Source organism: Charadrius vociferus, unplaced genomic scaffold, assembly GCF_000708025.1.
Source record: "Charadrius vociferus isolate BGI_N301 unplaced genomic scaffold, ASM70802v2 scaffold263, whole genome shotgun sequence".
In the NCBI taxonomy this organism is placed as follows: Eukaryota; Metazoa; Chordata; class Aves; order Charadriiformes; family Charadriidae; genus Charadrius; species Charadrius vociferus.
The window spans coordinates 2434767-2450122 of record NW_009647769.1 but is presented as its reverse complement, the minus strand read 5'-3'; the positions used below and the strand labels follow the sequence as shown (position 1 = coordinate 2450122).

Here is a 15356-nt window from a genome sequence, read left to right as displayed (position 1 = left end):
CTGTGGTGAAAATAAAAAGAATAAAATGCCGTGGATCTGTTTGGGAAGCGGTGGCGGTATCCTCAAATTGTCAGGAGTTACTGTGTTTGGATCGGTTTGGTCCTAAGCGATTACACGGCCCCTAATTTTTGGTACACGTTTATGGTAGAGGTAATGAGCGTAATGAGGTTTTCACGGTCTGCTCAAATGGGCACGTTGGAGAACTTCACCTGCTATTGCTGGGACGGGGGGGGAGGTATTCCTCTCGTTTGTTTTTTTTTAATGTCTTTCCTGTTTCATAGTCCAAGTTTTATGTGATCTTCGATAGGCACCTTGTTTCCCCGCCGCCTTCTTTTAAACTTCGGATACAGTGCTTCCATAGAGACTTTACTAGTTTTCCCTTTTATAGTCGTGAAATAGCAAATTTCAGGACAACAGTAAACTGAGAGTGTGGTGAAACATCTGTTTCTTGGATTCAATTGAATTAAATGAACCTTTACTGTGTTTGAGTCATTTTTCAAGATTAAAGCACGAAATGCAGTTATGCGTTTGGTCTGTCTCCCACAATACTTCTTTTCCACTTCTTATGTAAGAGAACTTTTGTACCTGAAAGTGTATAGAAGATTCGAGATGTCCTCTTACAACAGTGAAGTCATCAACATTCGTAATGTAGTGATTTGGATGAAGTCAATTCCATTTATGTGCAATATAGAAAATTAGATGTTTGCTTAACACAAACTCCTGATGCTGTTGTTTTGATGGTACTTTATAATCAGTCTCACCTTGTGGTAAAACGCACTGGCTTTGTCATGCACCTGTCTAGCCAATACCTAAAAGCATGAAAATTCTGCTTGCGGTGTATTTCACTGAAGTAGAGCCAAAATCTTCACATTAGTTGTTTTTAAAAGGAAAAAAAAATAATATGTTTTTATAGCATATTAGCATTTTATCTTTAGGTACAGAAAAGCTTTTTTAATTTTTGCACGTAATAATATGCTTTCTGTCAAGAAATCAGTAATTTCACTGTAAAGACCCTATGTTCATTAAGATGTATAAAGTCTGCCAACTTTTTTTTCCATGGTTTCCATTTTCTTGAATGTTCCTCTGCAATCTAACTTCATTCCACAGCCACTTGGAAATCTAATCAGAAGTAAAATAGAGTTCACCTGTATATCTTGAATATTAAAAATATATTTTCATTAATTCTGGAGCTGTAAAGTGCTAAAGATGGGATGCAATTTTTCAAACTACTGATTTGACGCTATTCTAACACTGCAATAATTTTTCAGGTTCATATATTGCCTTTATGTCTTCATTTTTGTGACTGCTAGATCATGGGTACACTGAAAATGGCTTTGTGAATCAACCTTTGTACTGGATTGGAGATAACTGCTTTTTTTTTGTTTGTTTGTTAGAGAGATTAAAGCACTAAATAAGTGAGCTTTAAAAAGATTGTTAAACAATGTTCTGTAGACATTTAAAACAAAACAAAACAAAAAAGCCAAACACAGAAATAGCCAACAGTTCACAAAGAAATAGCCGCCAGTTCAAAAAGAAACCGGCTGTTCATGTTAGAGTTCCTTCACCCCCGAAGACGTTGAGTTTGCTGTAAAAAATTCAAGTAACTGTGGTCCTAATTCTCAATTCACCTCAAATTTATGTAGTTTAAAATTGTGAGTTTGATAAAAGTGTCAGTCTTTTGTATTCATTATGGGAAAACTACAAGTAAGGAATAAAAGATGCAAGCTCTGTAAAATCCACCCTCTTATGGAGGAATTGAAACCATTATTTGGTTGAATGGCAACTTATTATAAATATGCTTCCGTTACTGTTGACCTTTTTGAATTTATCGTAAGCCAACACTCTAAAGCACTTTTTCCAGCTTTTCTTTTGCTACTTTTCACTTTACTTTCATTTCTTTTTAGCACTTCATATTTGGGAGAAACTTTCATTGAAACATTTTTGAGTTTTAGCTGAGCAAAAAAACCCAAAGAAGGTTCAGTTCTCAATTTATATCTTACTGTAGTCCTTATATTCTTTGCTGTTACACAGTTCAGTTAATCTCTCAATTAAGACATTGTTCTTAAAAAGTCTCTTCCCCCCTCTCCCCCAGCTGTGGGTTAACACTTAGTCCATAATAAACTTGTGATTCTTTTTAGGTAATACATTTCAAAACTTCTGTATCTTGTTCTGAAGAAGTCCCTATAGCATGTGTAATCAAGTTGAGTTACATGCTGCTTTTTCAAAGAATGCTTTTTGTTTCTTTGCTCTGCATTTGGCATTTGGACATAGTTATCTTTATTTTTCTGCTTCATACTTATCGGAATGAGGTATGCTAGTGTTATATACCATATTTTGCACTTACTTAGTACTGTCCACGTGCAGATCTTAGCTGAGTTTATAAAACATTAAAGTGGAACTATGAATGCCCTTTCAGAAGCATTATTGAAACTTCACTAAGAGTTGGATCGGTGCTTTTGGTAGCCTCGCTACACTGAATTGGAAATTCGGAGAAAGCAACCTCGAGTGTCTGAGTCTCAACCCTATGCACTTGCCACAGAACCTGGTCAGATTATATTGTGTTTAATTATTAAAGAAAAACTGAAACTTCAGCAATTGTTGACTTGTGTATTTTAAACGTAAGACTGTAAGGATGCCTGTAGGCAGTGCCTCTTGAAGCCTGTGCCAACGTGCTTGCTCTGATAGAGGCCAGTATCGAATACTAAAGGAGAGAGCATAACGATAGGGCAGGCACACACAAATAACATTCTCAGTTTTACCTTCCTGAACCAAAAATCATATTTGTACTTCTTTACATCTCTTAACGGATTGCCTCTCTCTATTTGTTCAATTTCTTCTGAACCAAACCTTTAGTTTCTACGATGTTCTTAAAGCAAGGAGTTACACAATTTAGCTGTGCATTTCATGAGAAATTATTTTATATGTTTTAAACCTTTTGCCTGGTGATTTAATTTAATATTTCTGGGTTTTGCATATGAGAAACTGTAAATAATCTATCTTCCCATTTTTAGGCAGTTTGTGGGCAGCTTTTTTCTTTAATAGGCCTTTTACTATTCCTCTGCTGCCAGTCCTTTTACATTTTAACCACCTCCAGGTGGAAGAATCCCAGTCTCTTTAATCTTTCCTGATAAGCAGGTGGAAAGCCACTGTAAACTATTTTTTTTTTTTTTTTCCCTTTTCTAGTTCTGTGTGTTGTTTTTGAAAGATGTGTGACCTTGTGCGTAGCACTCGTATTGAGGTACTGTGTGGATTTATAGCACAGCATAATAATGTTTTCTGTTTGTTCTCTGTTCAGTAATGATTTTTAATGTTCTTTCTGTGAATGCCACTGAACAACAATCAGCTGGTATTTCCTTAGAAAAATATGTAGTAACTCCATCGTCTTTTTATTTACAGCTAATTTATGGCTTATCGCTGTAAATAAATACTTCTGGTTTTGTCCAGGTGCATTACTTTGCACTTATCAACACTTTCTTCTGCTTTTACATCATCTGGTCATTGAGCACTGTGAGATCCTTTGCAGCTCTCTGAGAGCATACCAAAGATTTGTCACCTCGCTGTTCATTTTCTTTTCCAGCAGGTTTGTTAATACATTGAACAGGTTCTTCTTTGAGTGCCTGCGGGACTCCTTTGGTCAGTCTAGGCACATTGAAAGCTGATCAATTACTTCTCCTCTTTGTTTCCTGTTCTCAAGCCAGTTAGTTATTCATGAGAAGCCCTTTTCCCAGTTTAACCAAAGGCAGCATTACTTCTTTAAGCGCCTTTGAGAGATATTGTCAAAAGCTTTTTGAAAATCCAAGTATGTCACAGCGTCCCTGTGCTCTTTGAAGCTATCAGATTTTCCAGGCAGTACTTTATCTACAAATGCCACCTTAACACCTCCCCATTGTGTCATATTTATCTAAGCGTCTGCGAACTCCGTTCTTTCCGGTTTGCATGGTACAAGGATCATCATGGTATCACAACTTTTCCCATTAGTTGGAGTAGACTGACGGGGTTGTAATACCTTGGCTTTCCCCTGGGACCTTAAGTTAGTGTCCTGTTTGCCACCTCCCTATTCCTCTGGTACTGAGACCACTTTAGGTGATAAGACCATAGTAACAAAGCAGTAATTTTGTAAGTAATTTCCTTTACAACTCTTAACTGAATACTATCTGGTTTCAGCAATTTGTTTCAAATGCTTTTTATATTTGTTTCTGTTTTAAAGTCACATCTATTGTCTTTTCACCTTGGGATGCTTCTTTTGACTTGTCACCTGTTAAGAAGTTTTGGCATAAGCTCTTCTGTGAGCTTACTGACAGAGAAGGAAGAAATATCCACTGGTGAATTTTTTTTTTTAATTTTGTTTCTGGGTTCCCCCCCCAACTGTTTCTTAGGTTTCTAAGAATGCCCTTTGCTATAATTTTATCTGTACAGTTCATTGCCTTTGTTTATCCATGTTATCTTGTATATTTTTCACAGAGACTTTGCAGTTCAGTATGTTCTTTGAACTTTAAATGGTGCTGTACTGAATATTTCTGTAACCCATTCAGGTCCTGCTCAGGTTCCAATGATGTCCCCAAATGGTTCAGTGCCTACTATTTATGTGCCTCCTGGATATGCCCCACAGGTATGTCTCTCCATTTGATTCTTATTTTATTTCTTTTCATGCAAGTTACAGGAGTAGAACCAGAATAGCTATTTCAATAAATCGACGTGTGAAGTTTCAGAGTCACTGTGGTCAAGCAAGTAAATAAGGGGAGATGTCACGTAGTATCTCTGTGATGGGAGACTTGTCATGCTGTATATGTGCTTGTTTGGTTATATATTAACTGCTTACATGACAATAACAAGCACAGTTCCTTGTTGTGTTCAGGATCCTAATGTACCCAGTGCTCTCTGAACATAAAATAGAATCATGACCGAAATAGCTCATTGTGCAGGACCTGTACTGAATTCTGGGTTAGTGGATGTTTTCTCTTGGCACCAATATAATTTTATGGACATACATAGTTCATGTTGGGAAGTTCCCTGCAGGTAAGGAGTCAAACAGATCAATTAGAAAAAGTGTAGCAAACAGCGTGGAAAAAAATGTCAGCTGTCTATTGGGGATAAATTATCGTGTAATACGTGTTTCCACAGCTTATCTTAAAATGGGGCTGGGGCTCTGATTTTCTCACTGTTGTGCAATTCCTAATTTAGATGCCTGAAAATTAAATGGGAGCTAGGTAACCTGGACATTCTTTAAAGCAGATTAAAAGGATGATTCCTCTCGGCTATTTTGGACACTTGTATTATAATGAGGCGTGGGGCCTTCTAGATGGTGTCTCTTTCTTTCCCTCAACTATAAAACGAGTCTGGGGGTCAGCAGGTCAGACCTGGAACTTAGAGCGGATGAATACCACTCTCCATAATGTGTGTCTTTCTCATGATGTTCTGTTGTTGTGACCGGTCTACCTTTGAACTCAGTGTGCACCCCATGGTGTACACTCAGAAGAGACTACAACACATAAAATGCAATGGAAAAACTCACAGTGTCCAGCAGATGTTGGACTAATTATCTGAACTGCATAAAAAATTGTCCTCTAGCAAAAGAAAAGGCTGTTAGGTTAGGCAGACTAATACATGGCATCTCTGGTTTTACCTTTCGTCTGTTGAAAGTTGGCTGATAAGTTGATTCATGAATCCTTCATAGTTGAGTTCACAAACAGGCAAAGAAACATGAATTAAAAATAATCATGAAAGTCCCTTTATCTTTAGGTCATAGTAAAAAGTCTTTATCCCTATTAGACTTCATTTTTGAAGAACTGAAAGAATTTTTGAGATAATTGAAATTTGAAGTTTTACAACATTTCATGAGTACTTAAGTTCAGTTGATGAAGCACTTAATGTTTCAGAGGTTGTGTAACCTGTGACAGTCTGAATAATCTTTATGAAGTTCATTTATCCTTCCTTTGAGGACAGCTTGCAGCAGACAGGCTGAAGGACTGGGCCTTGCTGGGACACTCGTGTTAGCCTTTCACTGGAGCTTTTTAGTGCAAGCAGGTGTTGTGCTATAATACAGCTCTCTGACTTTTGAACTGCAGGTGCCTCACATCTGTCCAGCTCAGAGTACAGGTGGAGTGAGATCATGTCTGCTGTTTTCATCTAAGTAGAAGTATCAGAGTCCAGGAAAACCTGTAGTTTATAAGGCTTCTGAAGTATTTACTGCTGACAAAATATACCAGCCAGTGTGGTTTATGACGGAAGTTCTGTTGCAAGCCAGAAGATTTGATAGTAGTCTTGCAAACAGGAAAATCTAACACTATTGAGCTAAGAGTTATCCCAGATTTAATGCACTCCCAGCATAGTAACTTACACGGTTTCTTCAGGCATAGTATATTTTTAAATGTCAGCAACAGCAGATTTTGAGAGAAAATGGAAACCAGTTAAATGTCTAAAGCCATCAGCCTGGAAGAACAACTTCAGCATAACCATCTTTTGTCTGTCCATTTTCATTTAGTTTTATTAGGCCTCTGTTTGCTTCAGCTCCTGTTTGGCAGAGATACAGTATACTGTCCTCTGTTGGAAGTTGAGGATAACTACAGAATAAAGCATATTTATTTTTCTTATATCACATAATAAAAGCACGATTGATAAGTTGATTTACTTCTCCCCTCCTCTCCTTTTGGAACTGTAGTTCTAAAACTCTGAAAGGAAACACATATTGTATAATCATAGAATACTTTGGGTTGGAAGGGACCTTAAAGATCATCTGGTTCCAACCCCCCTGCCATGGGCAGGAACACCTTCCACTAGTCCAGGTTGCTCAAAGCCCCATCCAGCCTGGCCTTGAACACTTGAAGGGATGGGGCATTCACAGCTTCTCTGGGCAACCTGTTCCAGTGCCTCACCACCCTCACAGTAAAGAATTTCTTCCTAATATCTAATGTAAATCTACCTTCTTTCAGTTTAAAACCATTACCCCTCATCCTATCATTCCCTGATGAAGAGTCCCTCCCCATCATTCCTCTAGGCCCCCTTTAAGTACTGGAAGGCTGCTATACAGTCTTCCCAAAGCCTTCTCTTCTCCATCTCATCTTTATTCATCGTCTCCAAGCTGTCTGTCATGAGTTTTCCAGTGGTGTTTGGTTGGTTCACGCAACTAAGCAGGCCTATGCCAGAGCTATGTATTTTGCTAGCACAATTAGAATAAGATAACTTCTTTAATTTTTTACGTTAGATGATATAATTGACATGGTGCACAACTGGTTTTTGGAGGTTTTTATCTGTAGGCCTGGTAGAGGCCTACCGTTGAGTTGATGCTTGATTTAGAGGCATACTTACAGACTTGTTACTCTTCATTTTACACTATTGAACTTAAGGTCCCTGCTGCTATGAATTGGGTATCTATTTCTGAGTTACTTAGCCTATTAGAAGACCCAGGAGAACAAATAAGTTATAAACTAAGTATCCTGGATTTTTTTATGGAAGCTGCTTCCTATGTAGTCTGAATCTGTTCATAAATTCCTGATGAATTGCAAGGTTTTTTGTGTAAGCAAAAAGGACTTAAATAATTAAAACTATGTTTCAGTGCTTAGAAAATTTCTAGAACTAGAAAAAAAAAAAAAAAAACTAGAAAAGTTCTAGTTGTATTTACTGCTATTAATATATCCTGCCTTTACATGTGACACAGCTATGGTTGCACAGATAATGAAGCATGTGGTCTTTAGTGAAATTACTCTTTCCCAGTAAGGGCCAATTTCTATATACTGAAAACAGTCTGCCCATTTTTTAAAGTCTCACAGTATATATGTATTTTAAAGCTGTGTTCACTTAGGTCATTTATATTAATTTCCAACTCTCTATTCATGTAAGTAAGGTGGGATGAGCTCCACTGTGTACATACTTTTTTGTCTCCTGAACGTTATTGCATATGCATAGAGATCTTCACTCTACCGTTACACCAGAAGAATATAGCTGTGTCTACATAACTGTCTTTCTCAGTACAGTAGTCAAGTTTTGAAATTATATCCTAGACCAACCTCACTTACCCTGCATTGGTTCAGCTAGCAGGATAATTTTGGGGTGTACAAATTACAATTGCTGTCAGAACAAACAAAAGCAGAAGCTCTGTTCTGGATGTACCGGATACACACCAACCCCTAATGGAGACATGGTAAAACCAGTGGTTGATCCTCCAAGCAGCTTTCTGTCATGGACTTGGTGGAAGTGTTCACACCAGGGCATGGGCCTAAATCTAGCCAAGCATAATACCCTTAAGCTTAAACAATGGAGTTGAAAGCAGCTTAGCACTAAGTGCTTTGAGGTATTGATCTGCTCCTGTTGCACCAGGTTACTCGTTAGTGTATGTGTGCATGTCCCCACCTCATTTCAAATGTCAGTGAAAACTTATGTCATAGGGTTGGTTGCCCTGTCCCCTGCTTTTGAATGGAGACATGATATTCCAGATTTCTTTCTTCTCCTCCCCCTTTTCTGGATAAATGTTTCATCCAAAAACTTAGATTGCGGTCCCTGCTGTGGCATTATTTTACAGCATTTTACTAGGAAGTGGAGAACAATTTATTCATTGGCATCCCAGACACTAAAGTTACTGACACCATGATATGTACAAATCAAACTATGCCAAGATCATCTCTAGATATTACCAAGAGTCATGTATTTTTGTGAATTTACCACTAGTCGTACAAACACCTAGAGAAGGTGATAATGGCAGTCTTCCCTGTCTGTGATACACTTTAGGGAGGCATCCCTGTTTCTGGTCCAGTTGATGACCGACCCTCGTTTAGTTAGTTGCTGACCCTTTAGAAAAGAGGATTTTCTGCTTTAATACTTTATGCCTGCTGTCCTTCTGGCCCCTACATGCTACAGACCCCAGACGTGCTACGTGTACCGTGCACAGCACACTTCAGCTCCCTGCATCTTACGTGACCACGCTTACTCTCATCGTGGGATTGCATATGCTGCTTTTGTTTCTTTGAATGTTTAGCAGCATTGCTAAGGGCTGCACGTGCGTCCCTCAGTAGAAGGCTGTTCTGTCACATCTCCCATTTGCCATTTTTGCACAACAAGCCTCTACACACCAGAGGCTGGCAGAGGCTGCCACAAAGGCCCCCGTTTTCTGAGTAGTGTGTGGCTTCCTTCAACACATTCATTCTTTTGCTTGTTACTAAGCGTTTCTCTTTTTTGGTGCGTTGTCTCTCTCACTGTACAGGTTATTGAGGATAACGGTGTTCGAAGGGTTGTGGTGGTTCCCCAGGCTCCAGAATTTCATCCTGGTGGCCACGCAGTGATACACAGGCCTCCGCATCCCCCACTGCCTGGCTTCCTTCCTCTTCCAGCCATGATACCCCCACCACCACGTCATATATACTCACCCGTGACCGGAGCCGGTGACATGGCAACGCAGTACATTCCACAGTATCACACCTCCCAAGTATATGGGGATCTGGGTAAGTAACTAATCAAATATTGCAAGTTCTATCAAAGGAAATAATGCTCGACTCACTTCCAGCATCTGTGATGCTGGTGTATGGGCTTTATCAAGGAAGATTTATAGCTTGAGTGGGAGCTGCACACAAAAGTTTTATGAAGATACCAGTCTGTTTTTTACTGAAGCTCACTTTCCAGAAGAGGTTCTTTTTGTTAATTTGTCTTGTCTATTCAGTGATCCATTAATTATGCAGATTATTTCTTACATGTGTCAGATTTGCCCAGGAAAGCAATGCAGGAAGTGTTTGTAGTGATTCAGTTGATGTCTTCCCCTGAGATGAAAGGTTTCAATCCATATTTAAGCACTGTTCTGAGATCTTGTGTCTTGCAGGAATCCTGTTTGAAGCATGATACAGGACTTCTTAGTATTGATTATGAAAAAAAAGATTGCTATTTTTTATAAAACTATATGCATTTAGTGCAGTGTCGATACTGAAGTCCAACTTGAGTAGTCAGGTACCACCAACCTGAACTTAATATTGTAGTTGAAGTTGTCTTTAGTAGTGCCATTGACATCTGCCTTTAATACTGTTTAGTGGCAAAGGGTATGTGTCTGCTAACTCAGGGATTGAGTTCTTAGAATAATATTTACATTTCTGATAGACTTGCTTTTCTTTAGATAAAATTCTACTATAAAGCAGGTGCTGACCTTGAAAGAGAGCAGTGCCAGGTTGCTGTTGTAGAGAAAGAAGCTAGAAGCTATGGAGGGGGAGACTAAACGCAGCTTTGTCATGTAGCTGGAGATACGTAGATTCTCAGTGTTCTGTGCTACTACTAAGATAATCTAAAAATGTCCTCCGTGCAGTCAATGTGCTTGAATAGTCATGAAGTAAAAAGCCATCAGCTAAGAATATACTGATGTCTTGGTCTTGCTGGAATTCTTAGTGTTTCTGCATTCTTAAGTTATACTTTATTTCTTCCTTGCACTACTTTGATAACAGTACATTATTAGATGTTCGTTGGTTGCTTATTTATAGTTTTATTAATTTCTTGGTTTCCTGTAGATGACAGTTGTTTGCTTTTAGTTTGCTATATTAAGAGATTGGAGTATGATAATTAAACACGTAAAAGACAAAGAATACTTCTTAATGCAATAATATTTTTTAGATTTCTGCTACTAGGTTATATCCCTGTAAATATGAGTTCAGTGATAATGTGCTAAACTGCTTATGTAACAAAAAATTATAAAGTCAGATTCTTTGGTTTTAAATATATATGTAAGATGCCCTTGGATTTAGGGAATTAGAGGACTAGGGACGCTTTAATTTGTTACATATTTGCTACAAATTTCATACTTAATTCTGGACCACAGACTTTGGCTTTCAGAAGTCAAAGCCCACAGTTTTGGTCTTATATGAGGAATCTGAATTTAAGCAGGGGGGAGAACCCGGAAGCGTTTAGAGCATGGTAGTTCTCTAACAAGTGTACTGAAATCTCTGATGGTAGTGAAAATCAAATTTCTAAATAGTCACAGTTTATCTGGTAGTTCTCTGTCAAATTTTCTGGGAATTAAGATGGCCTAAAAAAACAGAAACTGAAAAGTTCTCTAGTTTTGTGATTTTATCCTTCCTGCAAGGAAGTTTTTATTTGATATTGTTTTCTATGAATCCTGGCACATAAGGAATAACAAGTAATGAACTTCATTCTTCAGATCAACTGATCCAACTTACCTGAAAGTGAACAAATTCTATGCTGGTTTTGAAGGATGTATTTTTTTTGAAAGCTTTCATCATTTATCATAGATAGGGTTACACTGAGGAAAGAGTTGGTGCCATGTGGTGCACTGTTTTAAAGTCTTGAGTCAGTAAGCTGTTTCTAAGATCTTGTGGTTTAACCCCAGGCGGCAACTAAACACCACGCAGCTGCTCACTCACTGTGTCCCCCCTGCAGTGGGATGGGGAGGAGAATGGGGGAAAAAAAAAAAAAGTAAAACTCTTGGATTGAGATGAAGACAGTTGCAGCCAACGGCGTCCCCCCTCCCCGCCCCCCGCCCCCAGTTTATATACTAAGCGTGACATCATATGGTGTGGAATATCCCTTTGGCCAGTTTGGAGCAGCTGTCCTGGCTATGCTCCTTCCCAACTTCTTGGGCACCTCCTCACTGGCAGAGCATCGGAAGCTGAAAAGTCGTAGACTTAGCATAAGTACTGCTTAGCAAGAACTAAAACATCAGCGTGTTATCAACATTATCCTCATACTAAATCAAAACCACAGCACTATACCAGCTACTAGGAAGAAAACTAACTATCCCAGCTGAAATCAGGACGTAAGCATGAAGGTGAAATGGATAAAAATGTTAGAATCGGACAGAAAAGTTCCCCAGTCTGCAGTTTAATTTTTTTTTCATTAGTCTGGTACTGACTTTTTTCTAAAGCCACGTTCTGACTTACAGATGGGACTTTGGTGATACTGTAGCAATGCCTCAGGTTACTATGTACAGGTATAATGTACTTACAAGACTAACCATACTGTCTTCAGTCTTTTAGTGTCTTTCAGTTGCCCTATGCTTTTGTGGGGTTTTTCCCTGTTGATTTCTGCTGAAGCACTGTTAAAGTAAGAGCTCTAGTTGCACTCCAAAACTTAAAACTTCTGTATTTTTTTATTCAGCATTAGAGCAAACCTCCTCCCATGTAATAAAGTAGCACATTTTTTCTGTGTTGACTTTATCCTGTACCTTACAGCTCAAAGAAAATTACAGAAACATTTTAAGAATAATTTTTGACTACAAAAAAGATGCAGGAAGAACAGATTACACTTTCTCCCCTAACGTGTTGTTAATGTCCACTTAGTGTATATCAGTTTACCTGCTGGACACCTTAGTTTTCCAATAGGAATAGAGATTTAATTTTACGCTCAAGTGCACACTTAACGCACGTAGTATTTTTAAATAGATTTTTAATCACATTCTGTTCTTAGTGATCATTTTTAATGTTTTTCTTCTTTGCTTTCATTTAGATACTCTGCCTGCTCATGGAAGATCCAACTTTAGAGACGAAAGGTCTAGTAAAACATATGAAAGGTTACAAAAAAAATTAAAAGATCGACATGGAACTCAGAAGGATAAGTTAAACAGCCCTCCATCGTCTCCTCAGAAATGTCCTTCTCCTACAAGTGAGCATAATGGACTTACAAAAGGACCGGATGCAGCTGGTATAAGCACAGGTTCTACCAAAAGCAAGTCTTTGGGTAAAGGAAAAAGCAGTTCTCAGACAGATGCAGAAGTAGAAGGTAAGTGTTAACAAAAATAATATATATATATATATATATAGTATATAAGTCCAGTGTCTGGCTGAGCATAGGATTTGTGGATAGAACACCACACTTTGACAGTCCTGGAGTTGAGTAGTAGTGCATAACTGCCCTGACTTACATAGAGTAGAGTTAAGGGCGATCAGCCTGCTCGTCACACTGGAACAATGGACGTAAGAGAACAAAATTACTGATGTGCAAGTCTCCACGTAGATTTGAGCAAATCTTATTAGTCATACTTCATAACATTGTTTAAAGAAAAATCTGTTCTTTGTCCAGAGTTATTGGTGCTCATGTTATAAGGAATCACTGAATATTGAGGGCCTGCTTGATATTGCAGAAAACATGGAAGGAACCAGGTCTCTGATACAAGAAGCGTACATTCCACTTGTTAAAGAGGAATATTTTGTAAAAGAGATACCATTGTTACATAAAATTCATCTAACGCCTGTCCCTACCAACTCATTATTGAAAGACCTTTGTAGAAAATGACTGGTCCTCACACTAGCCTGTGTGAGTTCATGTTTTCTAAGACACTGCCGTAGGGAGTGTGTTTATTATTAATACCTTCATTGCACTGGAAAGCCTGTGATCTCATAAATGGACTGAATTCACTCAGTCTTGGTCATACAGTCATTGTCAAATCTGATGATGTGTCACTATGCAACTTTCAGGTCACTGGCACGGCACTTCAGATTCAGAACATAACGTCACAGACTTGTCATCAGTCAAGTACAATTTTCTCAGAATAGGGAGCTGTAACTAGCCATGCTGAGGGAAATAAACCATGATTTTCTCAACTCACTGAAGTTTTCTGTGAGGTGATTATTTTGTGCCACTGTATATTCAATTGCTGTAAACCAAAAGGAATGTGAAGAAAGTATGTCTAACCAAGACCAGTAAATCTCAGCCTACAAGAGCTGTTTAAAAGCATGTAGATGATACCCTGTGAAAGCTTAGTACCAAGGGACACCTTTGAGATAAAACCCGAATTCAGAAGTTGGGAACTGCTGCTCCAAACTTGAATGAATTCTTGTCGCTATAGTTCCAGAGTGGCATTTGTCTTGGCTTCAGTTTACTTTCTGTTAGTTGGTATTTATCTGTGAGCTAACTTTACAAAGGCACAGGTGATAAAAGGTAGTGTTGCTTACGTATGTTATGAAAATTATGTTAATGGTTCCTTAGAAGTATTTTATATGAAAAATGGAAAAGTCCACTTTTCAAAATTCTTTTATTCAGGAGACATTTGGGAAAATTATGTACTGTGACTTAGATTTGTAATAACAAACAGAATTCAGAAATGCATTTAATTAGTATCATTTGACCTGTGTTTTTTAAAGAGTTTTGTCAGGGTTTGCTTTTCTTTTATTTTTTGTTTTAGTTTAAGGCAGTAAATTAAAAATGCCTGACCACACCTTCAAAACTGAGTAGGCTGTTCATTTACACTATTGAGATACTAAAATTTTAATAGTATGGGGGAGAAAGCACATGAAACACTTTCTGTAAACTTTGAGTCCTTTATAAAGCTCAGCTGTACCTTCAGCTGAAACAAAACACCTTAGATTCTTTCCCTGAGATGTAACTGAAGGCTAAGCTAAGGTTTGCCCTTGGAATTGAGGGTGGCCAACAGTGTTACCAGTAGTCTTCCAGCTGTTGTGCAATAACACATTTAAACTACGGTAACTTAACTGCGTCTACAGCCAAAGAGAAATCTATAGGAAATATCTCAGCCAAGAGCTTAAGTTCTCCAGAGCAGTAGTTTGTTTAAAGTTATACATTAATAAAAGATAACTGGACTTTCTGTATTCCATAAATCATAGAACAGATTTAGAAATAGTTTTATATGAACAACTTCTTTGGGAGCTCTTTTGGTTCTGTGTTGCCTTAAATGAATGCAAGTTGGCAAGGTGTTCTGTTTTATAAATACTTTAGTCTATGTTCAGTTGTTGAATTTGAAGAGCTGTTTCCCTGTGAAGTCACTGAACGATATTCATGGGTACTTTTTGTTTGCTTTGATTTTGTTTTTTAAGAAAAGGATGAAGAAACAAAAGCACTTGAAGCACTTCTTTCTAATATAGCCAAGCCAGTGGTAAGTAAATAAAGCTTTCCATGAAATCAGAATGTATGTGTTGCTATTTTACACAGTTGCACCTCCTTTTCTCTCTCCAAGTTCAAAGGACCTTTAACTTCCCTCACTGAAGAAACCTCACTTAACTTCCAGTCACTGAAATGTAAATGCCACAAGTAATTTTTAGTATATTAACATTTATGAAGCTAAAATTGTCTTGATCTTCTTCTTGGTCACTCTGTGAAATCTCAGTATTAACAGGTTTATAAAAAATAAATATAAAAAGAGCTTGTAACATTGCCAGTAACATAATGATGATGCTTAACATAAGTTGATGCTTAACCTTATCTCTTACTGTAAAATCTGTTCTCAATTTCATGTAACGTTGTTTAGTTTTAACTGTTCAGGCAACAATTTTACACACCGGATATCTCTAGCCATGAGAAATACCTGGCAAGGTTTTGGAAGTATCACCAAAAATGAGGTTTTGGAAAAGCTTATCTGAAAAGTAAAGAAGAATTATGTTAGATATCTCTTTAAGAGTCTCTGGCACCTCCAGGAAAGAGAC

The 15356-nt window shown here is 37.9% G+C and overlaps 1 protein-coding gene across 1 annotated transcript in view; it reads left to right on the top strand.

Annotated features, from left to right (window-relative positions):
• FNDC3A (fibronectin type III domain containing 3A) overlaps positions 1 to 15356 on the top strand; it is a 104702-nt gene that overhangs the window by 45906 nt on the left and 43440 nt on the right. The window contains exons 3-6 of the mRNA XM_009882377.1: positions 4533 to 4609; positions 9194 to 9431; positions 12427 to 12699; positions 14751 to 14809. Coding sequence (XP_009880679.1) covers positions 4533 to 4609; positions 9194 to 9431; positions 12427 to 12699; positions 14751 to 14809 — 647 coding nt within the window. The remainder of the gene's footprint in view (positions 1 to 4532; positions 4610 to 9193; positions 9432 to 12426; positions 12700 to 14750; positions 14810 to 15356) is intronic.